Here is an 11,016-nt window from a genome sequence, read left to right as displayed (position 1 = left end):
TCACACCATCTTCACGGTAGTCCAATAGAGCAACCATGCCATCTGGATTCATGTTTTCACCAATAAAGAACTGGTAGTTTTTGAAATTAGCAAGGATGTGCTTGATTTGTTCTGCAGCCCCTGTCATAAAAGGTTTTACTCTTTCTGGTCTCTGTTCTTCAAGTTTGCCTTTGATTGATTTCATGTAATCTTTGATGTATTTCTTGTAGGCTTCTTTTGTGAAACTTGTTTCCTGCAGGTGATGGTTCATGACAATATAGACACCAGTGATTACTGTGCTTTCGGTACCTTCGCCCTCGGGGCCTTCTGCGGAGGCATTTCCACCAATGAGCAAGTCATCAATGTTACCTTCTGTCCTACTGACCATCTTCCCCTCCACCTCCAGGCACAGCCCGTCCGCGATCTCCCGGATCTTGTAGATGTCAGAGAACATCTCATCATGGCTGATGAGATCCCGGTAGATAATCATGATGGTGGCTGACGGGAGAGGACGGCGGCGCTAGCTTAGCAGGAGCCCGAAGCTCGGAGCGAGCGCTGTGCAGCCGGAGCGGCGCTAGCGGGGAGGGGGGAGCGGGCGGAAAAGCTGGTCTCGAACTCTTGACCTCAAGTGATCCACCCACCTCATCCTCCCAAAGTGCTGGGATTATAGGCATTGAGCCACTGCACTGGGTCCAGAAGGATCTTTGACACAGATACAAAGGATGATGGGCTAGAGAAAGCAAGAGTGGAGGCTTAGAACTGCTTAGAGAGCTTTTCAAATAATTCAGGTGAAGGCTACTGAGGAGTTGATTATAGGCAGCAGCAGGGCACAGCTGTTTTCTCTATTTCTAGTTAGGACTTTGGCCCATCCTTCCAGAATTCCAGTGGCAGTGCTTTCAGGGTTCAGGTGAATGAAGGCACTTGTAAACGTCCTGATGGAGTTTGAGGCCAGCCTGGGCAACATAGTGACACCCTGTCTCAATTTATATTAAAATGTAAATTAATTAGAAAAATAAAAAAATAAAGGTCCTGAGGACCAGGCAAAATGCCTCAGATAAAGAAACCATCATGAACAGGCACCAGGTGGTTCATTCATTCATACATTTATTCGTTGCTAATTCAGCCATAGGTTTAAAGAACATCTTTTTTATTAGGAAGATGAGCCTTGAAGGTGAATACTCAGGGGCCTGAACACTTAAGGAGGGGAAGGGGATGCTATGTGCTTTCACTTCAAGGCAGCGGGCAGAATGGTACACTCAGAGTGTGCAGGTCAGCGCGGCATGGTGGCACCTGTAGTCCCAGCTACTCCAGAGGCTATGGTAGTGGGATCGCTTGAGCCCAGAATGTCGAGGCTGCAGTGAGTAAGCTATGACCTGGTTTCTTAAAGAAAAGCTGGGAGTTTATATTTTAGGGATAGGGTAACAAACGAACAACTTCCAAAATGCACAAGATGTATGGGGAACAATTAGTTTGACTTGAATTTGTGTAGGGGGAAGATCAGAGGCTGTTGCAGAAGTAAAGCTAGTTGGTGAAGATATCCGGCTCGTAAAAAGGCAGTAGGAGCCCTTTAGAAATTCCTGGGATTCTGTTTCTTTGATTCGGGGTTAGGAAGACAAGGAAGTAGCAAGTGCCGTCCCTCCCTTCCTTCCACTTTTTTTTTTTTTTTTTTAATAGTTAAGGAAACTGAGGCTAGGGGCTGGGAGGCAATGTCATCTGCTCCAGGCCACACAGTGTAAGATCAGGCATGCATGTTTGCCAAGGTTTGAGTTCAAAGTCCGTGCCCCCCTTGGTACAGAGGCAGAATGGCGCGGTGCCCCCGGGTCCCAAGAGAGAAGGGCGCCAAGCTCAGAGTCAGTTCTGTGGAACGGTCGGGAAGGCCTGACCCCGGGGGCGATCCAGTGGCGGGATAATCTTAGACACCTTCAGGAGAACCAGCCCAGGCTGACAGGCTGCGAAGACGGCCCCGCCTGCTCCAGAGAGCCGTACTACTGGGATGCAATGCAGGCTAGTTGGCGCCGCCGTTGGCCCACCCCCTGCCAGTGGTTCGCTCCGAACACCCCTTGCCGGGCGGCGGGTGCTGCGGTCCGCCCCACTTCCGGTTGTTGCCGGGCCCTATATCCGGTGTCCGCCCGCCCTCGGCTCCGCAGCCGCGATGCTGTCCCGGTCCCGCTGTGTGTCCCGGGCATTTAGCCGCTCGCTCTCCGCCTTCCAGAAGGTACGATCTGGCCTAGCCGGGGCCCCAACGGATGAGGAGCCTGCTGGCGGGCGGACAGGCGACCTGGAAGGCAGGGGCGCGGCGCGCCGGCCAGCCCGGGCACCAAGGGCACCGGGACGCGGAGGCCGCGCGGGCTGGGCGGCCCGGGGCTGTGGTTGCCCTCGGGACCGTCTTGCGGAGCCCGGCAGCCCCCTGCCTTCTCCAGACAGCCCGCGGAGAACGTTTCCTGCCGTACCCCACCCTCTGCGCGGGAGCTGGGGAGCCGCGCCCGTCCACATACTTGACTCAGAGTTGGGGAGGAGGCGCGGCGGAGTCCTCCTGCGGGATTCGGCGCCCGTCTCCTCTTGCTCTGTTAAAATTTGTGGGTATTAGTGAGTCCCATGGGGAAGTTGAGATAGTTTGGCAGGCCCAGCGTGTTGATTGGGTTTGCCAGCCCGGTGTGTTACATTTACCTTTGGAGTTACGAGATTCACCTGTCACCAGCACTGGGACAGCTTTGAGCGTATACTTAAAAGAATTCCTGTTTCTTTTTTTTTCGTCTTGGGTGACGTCGATAATGTCTTCTTTCTCAACAGGGGAACTGCCCTCTAGGGAGACGTTCCCTGCCCGGTAAGTTCTGCCCTTGCCGTCACCTAAAATGCTTTCCTCCTGGGCAGAGCAGTATGTGAGGAACTCGGGGGTGCCTGTGTTTCTCATAATATTTAAAGGCAGTTCGATTTAGAGAGTAGTGAGACACAATTCTACATAATCATGAGCTATCATTTATTCATTCGGCTTGTAGTTTTTGAGTTTCTACTGTCAGGCCCTGCGCTAGGGATACAGCAGTGAATACGGCAGTGTACAATTCTTGCTCTCGTGGAGCTCCCAGGCTAGCTGGAAAGTGTCAGTTGCTAAACAAGTGAACAGTGACAAAGTTTTGTAAATGCTGAGAAGGAAACATACGAGGGTGGACAGACGAGCCCTCTTTGAGGAAGTGACATAAAAGTATGGCCAGGCGCGGTGGCCCAGGCCTGTAATCCCAGCGCTTTGGGAGGCCTAGGCGCGCGCAGATCATTCATTCTGGGCAGGAGTTCGAGACCAGCCTAGCCAGCATGGTGAAACCCCGTCTCTACTAAAAATACAAAATTTAGCCGGGCATGGTGGCGTGCGCCTGTTATCCCAGCTACTTGGGAGGCTGAGGCAGGAGAATTGCTTGAACCCGGAGGCGGAGGTTGCAGTGAGCCTAGATTCTGACACTGCACTCCAGTCTGGCCGGCAGAGCAAGACTCCGTCTCAAAACAAAACAAAAAAAAAACCACTATGGCCAGCAGAATGTGACGGAGCTAACCCAGTGAAGCCCAGGAAAAAGAGAATGGCATGCACAAAGATCTTCAGGAAGAAAAGAGGTTGGCAGAATTTAAGAACTGGAAAAAAGGTGATTTGACCAGAGTATTTTAGCTAAGGGAGAGTGGCATGAGATAGAAGATGGTGTAGAAACTGTTTGAAGGAGTTTAGATTTTATCCCAATAGTTTTTGGAAAAAAAAAAAAAATTAACAGTGGTCATTCATAGCTTATTTTCTGCTATGTGCCTATCATAAATATTTGTTGAATGAGTTGATCTTGTGGACTTTCTTTATACCAAACATTTATGAGTGCTTTCTGTGAACTTTTTAGTTAATCACAAAATAGTAAGAAGTGTTCTATTTTGCAAATGCATAACCCAAGACAAGAAAGATTTAAAGCCTTGGCCAAGGTCACCCACCCAGCTGTTGATCAAGCCAGGTCTACCTGACCCCGCCTGAACTCTTAGCCCGCCATGTTCTCATTTACTCATGGACTCAACTGATCATTTATTAAGTGCTTACTATATGCCAGCCACTGTGCTAGGTGACAGGGATACAGATGGTCTCTAGCCTCGAGATTTTATGGGCCAGCAGAGAGAGAGCAAATATACATTTATGCTCAGACAAGGGTGTAATTAAATTGTGGTTACTTCGAGAGAGGAGTAAAGGATGTTGAGAGGGTGGCATGATGTAGCCCAGCTGGGGAAGGTTGAGAATGTCAGTAAAGGCTTCCTTGAAGAAGTGACATTTAACTGAGGCTTGAATATAAAAGAGTTAGCCAAAAAAAATGATATTCCAGGCAAAGGGAATTGTTTATGCAAAGGTTTTCAGACAGGAAAGGACTTGACCAGTGATAGACATGGGAAGAAGCCTGTCTGGCTGGAAGGATAGAGTGGGCTGGATGGTACAGGATCGTATAAATTGTGTGGACTTTATTCTAAGAGTTATGAGGACATAAGGCACCTAGCACAATGTCAGCTAGTAGTGGACTCTCGATAACATGTTTTTCAAGTGGAAATTCTGAACAATGCCAACAAACATTTTCTCCACTTTATGGGTGGGCAGGGCAGTGGAAAGAGCCCTACACTTGGGATTTGCATTTTGGCTTTGGCTAGTCACTTAACCTCCAGAAGCCCTACTTATATGAAATGGGAATAATGGCAGATGGTCATTCCACCTCAGAGTTCTGAGACTGAAAGTCAAAATGAGGTCATTATGTGAAAGCTTTTTATAAACCCTAAAGTGCTGTATCGGTGAAACTTGCTGTAGGATGAACTCTGAATTGGACTCCAGGTTCCAAAAATCAGTGTGGACTGCCAGCTGTTCTAGTTGAAAAACATACTGTGCTTGAATTTTGCACTGCATAGTCATTGGCTGCTTGACATAGAGGTGATTGGCTTACCTGTCTTGGGATGTTTGTGAGAAGGCGGGCATAAGAGAGCTGGCTCTCAGAGTCTCTTGAGCCCATGGTTCAGAAAGAGTTGTTAATCTGGAAAAAAAAAAAAAAAAAAAAAAAAAAAAAAAAAAAAAAAAAAAAAAAGACATAAAGAATATATTAGGAAGAGGCAGCTGTAGTTACTAGTCAACAGTTGGGGAAATGCACTTAACTGTGATAAGGACAGCTGGTAGGCAGAAAGGGGCTCTCACCTTGTTGAGAGTGACCAGGGTGGAAGACTTCAGAAAGGCATGGGAAGTCAGTAATTGAAAGGTGGGCACGTGATTTTCTCAGCCCTAGGACATGCTGGAGACCCTGATCCTAAAGTAGCCAAGTCTTTGCTACTAGGGTTCAGGTGATAAGATTTTCAGCCCAATCTTCTCAAACCCAGACCAAATATCCTCCTTGCTTCTCAAATTGGGTTATGTATAGCCATCCATATCTTTTTTTTTTTTTTTTTTTTGAGACAGTTGCCCAGGCTGGAGTGCGGTGGTGTGATCTCGGCTTACTGCAACCTCCGCCTCCCGGGTTCAAACTATTCTCCTGCCTCAGCCTCCTGAGTAGCTGGGACTATAGGTGCGCGCCACCACACCCAGCTAATTTTTGTATTTTTCGTAGAGACAGGATTTCACTGAGTTGGCCGGGATGGTCTTGATATCTTGACCTTGTGGTCCACCTGCCTCACCTCCCAAAGTGCTGGGATTATAGGCATGAGCCACCACACCCGGCCATCATCCCATATCTTTCTTAAGCTTCAATTGTATTTGAAGACTTGGTGAGTAGAGATATTTTATTATGAAAACATAAAGGAATAATGAAAAGTTCTGACTTTTTAAGGTAAATGAGATTATGTAATCACTTTGGGCTGTGCCATCAGATTTTTTCTCTTTCCTTTCCCAAACACATACCCACTTTTTTGTTTTTTTTTTTTAAAGACGGGGTTTCACCATGTTGGTCAGGCTGCTGGTCTTGAGCTCCCGACCTCAGGTGATCCACCTGCCTTGGCTTCCAGAGTGCTTGGATTACAGGCGTGAGCCACCACGCCTGGCCCACATACCCACTCTTAACCTCAAATACCCAGTGCTGTCTGCCATTAAGGCTACTTCGGAAAAGTTTGAGAAACAAGACATTATGATAAAGATTACATCCGTTGCCTGTAGTTGATTCTGTTCTGTCTCAGGGTTGGGGGTGAGCAGACCTACATTCCCAGAATGTGTCCTTTGTGAGATAAGAGTTGTTGGTTAAGAGTTATTTTGTTTCTTGCAGGGGTCTCCTTATGCCAGGGACCAGGTTACCCTAACAGCAGGAAGGTTGTGTAAGTATTACGGGGGCGTATATTTTTAAAACATCAGTTCTAAATTTGACCATCTGATTTCCTCACTGGTCTCCAGACCTAGCAATTGAAGTGGTTTGTTGAGTCCTTAGACTAACTTTGATGTTCATTTTTCCCATATAATGTTCCTTGAGCATCAACCCCATGTCAGGTGTTGAACTGGGAGTGTGCTTGCTCTCCACAGGTGTTTAGATTATAATGAAAGTTAGGTTGGAACCCTCTTTTTTATGGGATAGGTATAGAAGGGTGCTCTTAGATATTCTAGTTAGATATAAGTGCAGCTGAAGTGCTCAAGGTTACATTTATTGTAGAGATTGAGCCATCCTCTCAGCATAGTTACTCATTTTAAAAAGAATAAAAGTATAAAACTGGTTGATCCCTGGGACTGACTAGTTTGGAGGGAATGCTGTTATTGCATAATGCAGAGTTTGGAGAAAGGCCACCCATGTGTGTTTCAGATTAACTTTTGCTTATTAACGTTGCTTAAATGCTGCTTTGCATTCCAAGTGTTTTTGTGGTGGTGCTAAGAGAATGCTCTCTAGTAACCTCCTGTTCAACAGCTGTCAGGCTGCTTTGTCTACGGGGAGAATCCTCAAAGTGAAGGGATCAGCAGATAAACTTCTTCCTTACTGTGCATCACAATGAGGATTTTTGTTGTTGTTTTGAGATAGGATCTTGCTGTGTCCTGGCTGGAGTGCAGTAGCATGATCTTGCTTGCTGCATCCTCAGCCTCCTGGGCTCAACTGATCCTTTCATCTCAGCCTCCTGGGTAACTGGGACTACAGGCACATGCCACCATGCCCAGCTAATTTTTATATTTTTTGTAGAGATGGGGTGTTTTGCCATGGTGCCAGGGCTGGTTTCAAACTCCTGGGCTCAGGTAATCCACCCACCTGCCTTAGCTTCCCAAAGTAGGGGATACAAGCGTGAGCTACGTTGCCTGGCTGTTTTTTTTTAAATTGAGAAAATGTTGCACTCAGTACTAGGAATATGAATTCCTATGTTATTTTGGAGGGCAATTTAGTGGTCATAAGTCTTTGAATTGTGTGTGCCTTTTGGTCTAGAAATTCCATTTCTAGGAATCTATATTGAAGAACTCCTGGTATAATAAGATTTCTCTCAAAATGACAAAGAGCAAGGGATTGGTTAAACTGTGGTGTGCTTCACAGGTTCACACTCTGAAAAGTAGGAAAAAGCAGGTTACAAAATGATTTCATTTTCTACTGTATGGTACAATCCCATTGTAACTGTTTTTTTTTTTTTTTTTTTTTTTTTTTTTTTTTTTTTTTGCTTTTTTTTTTTTTTTTTTTTTTTTTTTTTTTTTTTTTTTTTTTTTGCTATTTCTAATCTGCAGTGAGCATCTAGTTATTTAGAGATTCAAAGTGTATTACTCATCTGCAATCCAATGAAAATTGGAGCAATCATGAATCTCTACAATAAATACATTAAATATTTGAAAGTAAATAAGAAAAAAAGTAAACTTTATTTCTTTATGGGATCACCCATAATCATGTCACCCTAATCCAGTATTTTCTGTGTGTTGTGCCTTTTCTGTGAATAAGGTACCCACTTTATTTAAGAAATATTTTATTGTAAAACAATTTTTGGTTTTATGTTTTCACTTAATGTGTGTTATGTTTACATGTTTTAAAATTCAAGGCCGGGCGTGGTGGCTCACGCCTGTAATCCCAGCACTTTGGGAGGCCAAGGTGGGTGGATCACGAGGTCAAGAGATCGAGAGGATCCTGGTCAACATGGTGAAACCCTGTCTCTACTGAAAATACAAAAATTAGCTGGGCATGGTGGCGCGCGCCTGTAGTCCCAGCTACTCGGGAGGCTGAGGCAGGAGAATTGCTTGAACCCAGGAGGCGGAGGTTGCGGTGAGCCGAGATCGTGCCACTGCACTCCAGCATGGGTAACAAGAGCGAAACTCCGTCTCAAAAAATATATAAAAATAAAAATTCAAAAAGTAAAAAGGATATCCATGAGAAGACTTTTATCCCTGTCCTCTAGCCCTGCAAATGCTTCTTCACAGTGGTGGCCACCACTCAGTGTTCCTGGATGACTAGAGAGCAGCCTCTGCATGCGTGTTACCTGTTAGCTCTTGCCTATGGGCATGTACTTTTACATGGTTACAAACTATATGTAGAACATTTTGTATTCTGTAGTTTTTAAATATCTTCATTTTTTTCTTGGTTATGCATAGACCTTATAGTTACCAACTTAAACCTATTTTACTTTTCTGTTGTAAATGTGCTTGTTGTAGAATATTCAAACAATCCTGAAGCGCAGAAAGTAAAAGTCCCCATCCAAATCATTCTCCCAAATTGTGCAAGTGTGCAACATATAACCATAGATACCATATATGTCTACATCTCTCACCCTCAGAGGTAACCGCTGTTAATGGCTTTGTGCATATAGGGTGATCTCATTCTCCAGTTATATCAACTGGACAATTATATATATAAACAATTATATTATTACCGTAAAGGCCATATCAGAAACCACCTTGGTCTTTGAGGTTCCTTTTGAGTGAGTCCAGAATATATTGATGTGCTGCCTTCTAGCAAGAGAACAGAGTAGGAGATACCAGATGGGGTTTGTGTGTGGTTTTTTTGTTTGTTTTTGGGTATGTGTGTTTTTTGGCATAACACCTTGTTTTACTTCCAAGTTAACCTTGTTAATCTTGCTGCCTTATCTGATCTAAATCTGTAGTCTTGAGGGCAGAAATTTCCATTATACCTTGCACAATGGCTTGTACCCTGGGCAAGCCATATATCTATCTTGGATTTAATTAAGCAAGAAATTTGGCTGGGCATGGTGGCTCACTCCTATAATCCCAGTGCTTTGGGTGGGATCTTGGAGACCGGTCTGGGCAATGAAATCCAGAGCCTACAAAAAGTAATCTTGAAAATTAGCTTGGTGGCATATGCCTATAGTCCCAGCTACTCGGGAGGCAGAGGTGGGAGGATCCCTCAAGCCCACGAGTTCGATTGCAGTGAACTATTATCACGCCACTACACTCCAGCCTGGGTGACAGAGCAAGACCCTATCTCTTAAGCAAACAACGTAATCCAGAAGCTAAGTCCTTTTGGTCTGCAAAGGATCAGGGTGCTTATTTTTTTCTTTAAAGAACCAAATGTAAGTCTGTTTTGTGAGAGCTGCCTTTGCATTGGAACATAGGGGCTTGGGCATACTTGGGGAGCTCACCGTTTAAGGTACCTGGGTCATTAGGCTGTACTCCAGACCTGCTGAGTCAGAATCCCTGGGAGAGGGGCCTAGACCTGTGAACTTTGAAAAAGTTCCTCTCAGGTAGGGTGTGGTAGCTCAAGCCTGTAATCCCAGCACTTTGGGATGCCGAAGCGGGCAGATCACCTGAGGTCAAGAGTTCGAGATCAGCCTGACCAATATGGAGAAACTCTACCTAATTAGCCAGGTGTGGTGGTGCATGCGTGTAATCCCAGCTACTTGGGAGGCTGAGGCAGGAGAATGGCTTGAACCTGGGAGCCAGAGGTTGTGGTAAGCCAAGATCGTTCCATTGCACTCCAGTCTGGGCAATAAGAGTAAAACTCTGTCTCAAAAAAAAAAAGTTCCTCCCCAGGTGACACTGATGAACACCCCTGGTCAAGAATCACTGTTTAAGGGGAAGGTGACCCATGGGGCCTTAACTAGACTAAAATGTGAATAGTTCACCTGCTAAAGGAGTTCATGTGTGTTTCTTTTGTAGCATTAACAACAGTAGTGTCTTCAGTGTTCGCTTCTTCAGAACTACAGCTGTGTGCAGTAAGTTACCTGCCTTCTTGGGAATGGAATTTTGTGGGAAGAGTAACGACTGAGTTTAAAGAAAAATATTAAAAAGGAAAAATAATGAACTACTCATGATTTTCTTTTTTGCATTTTTCCTAGAGGATGATTTGGTTACAGTCAAAACCCCAGCATTTGCAGAATCTGTTACAGAGGGGGATGTCAGGTGGGAGAAAGGTAAGATTCAGTTTCCTCTCACTCTGTTCCCAACCTGGATTGCAGTGGCATGATCTCAGCTCACTGCAGCCTCCACCTTCCAGGTTAAAGTGATTCTCCTGCCTCAGCCTCCCAAGTAGCCAGGATTACAGATGTGTACCACCATGCCTGGCTAATTTTTTTTTTTTAAATTAGTAGAGGCAGGGTTTTACCATGTTGGCCAGGATGGTCTTGAGCTCCTAACTTCAGGTGATCCACCTGCCTCAGCCTCCCAAAGTGTTAGGATTGCAGGCGTGAGCCACTGCGTCGGGCTCCTCTCATTTCTTAAGTGCTGTCAAATTTTCCTCTTCCCCCAGGATAGTTATAGAATTTATAGCTCTGCCCTTTTCTTTACATATGTACTTTCCCCTGGCCCTGTAGGAAAGGGTTCTTGTAACATACCTGCCAAAATGGGTTTGTGGCTACTGGAGGCTCCCTGTTAACAGGTAGCCTTTGATTGTCTTTTCAGCTGTTGGAGACACAGTTGCGGAAGATGAAGTGGTTTGTGAGATTGAAACTGACAAGGTAGGCTTATCTTACATATGTACCAGTTTTTCATGGTCTTCACTTAGTTTGGTAACCTAATGAAAGAAACGGGGACTTAACTGTTGTTTAGAGATAATTTTTTTTTTTTTTTTTGGGACGGAGTTTCGCTCTTGTTACCCAGGCTGGAGTGCAATGGCGCGATCTCGGCTCACCGCAGCCTCCGCCTCCTGGGTTCAGGCAATTCTC

The 11,016-nt window shown here is 45.4% G+C and overlaps 2 protein-coding genes across 2 annotated transcripts in view; one reads left to right on the top strand and one right to left on the bottom strand.

Annotated features, from left to right (window-relative positions):
* The window catches only part of LOC108304371 (translationally-controlled tumor protein-like), an 8,881-nt gene extending 8,280 nt beyond the window's left edge, over positions 1 to 601 (bottom strand). Inside the window, exon 1 of the mRNA XM_037738580.1 lies at positions 5 to 601. Coding sequence (XP_037594508.1) covers positions 5 to 469 — 465 coding nt within the window. The 5' untranslated portion in view covers positions 470 to 601. The remainder of the gene's footprint in view (positions 1 to 4) is intronic.
* A 1,472-nt stretch (positions 602 to 2,073) lies between these two features.
* Positions 2,074 to 11,016, top strand: part of DLST (dihydrolipoamide S-succinyltransferase) — a 22,749-nt gene continuing 13,806 nt past the window's right edge. The window contains exons 1-6 of the mRNA XM_017528647.2: positions 2,074 to 2,194; positions 2,770 to 2,803; positions 6,219 to 6,267; positions 10,013 to 10,068; positions 10,192 to 10,266; positions 10,754 to 10,820. Of these exons, the coding sequence (XP_017384136.1) occupies positions 2,132 to 2,194; positions 2,770 to 2,803; positions 6,219 to 6,267; positions 10,013 to 10,068; positions 10,192 to 10,266; positions 10,754 to 10,820 (344 nt within the window). The 5' untranslated portion in view covers positions 2,074 to 2,131. The remainder of the gene's footprint in view (positions 2,195 to 2,769; positions 2,804 to 6,218; positions 6,268 to 10,012; positions 10,069 to 10,191; positions 10,267 to 10,753; positions 10,821 to 11,016) is intronic.

This window comes from Cebus imitator, unplaced genomic scaffold, assembly GCF_001604975.1.
Source record: "Cebus imitator isolate Cc_AM_T3 unplaced genomic scaffold, Cebus_imitator-1.0 Scaffold54, whole genome shotgun sequence".
Taxonomy (NCBI): Eukaryota; Metazoa; Chordata; class Mammalia; order Primates; family Cebidae; genus Cebus; species Cebus imitator.
Note: the sequence above shows the minus strand (reverse complement) of the source record. Positions and strands in the feature narration are given on the sequence as shown.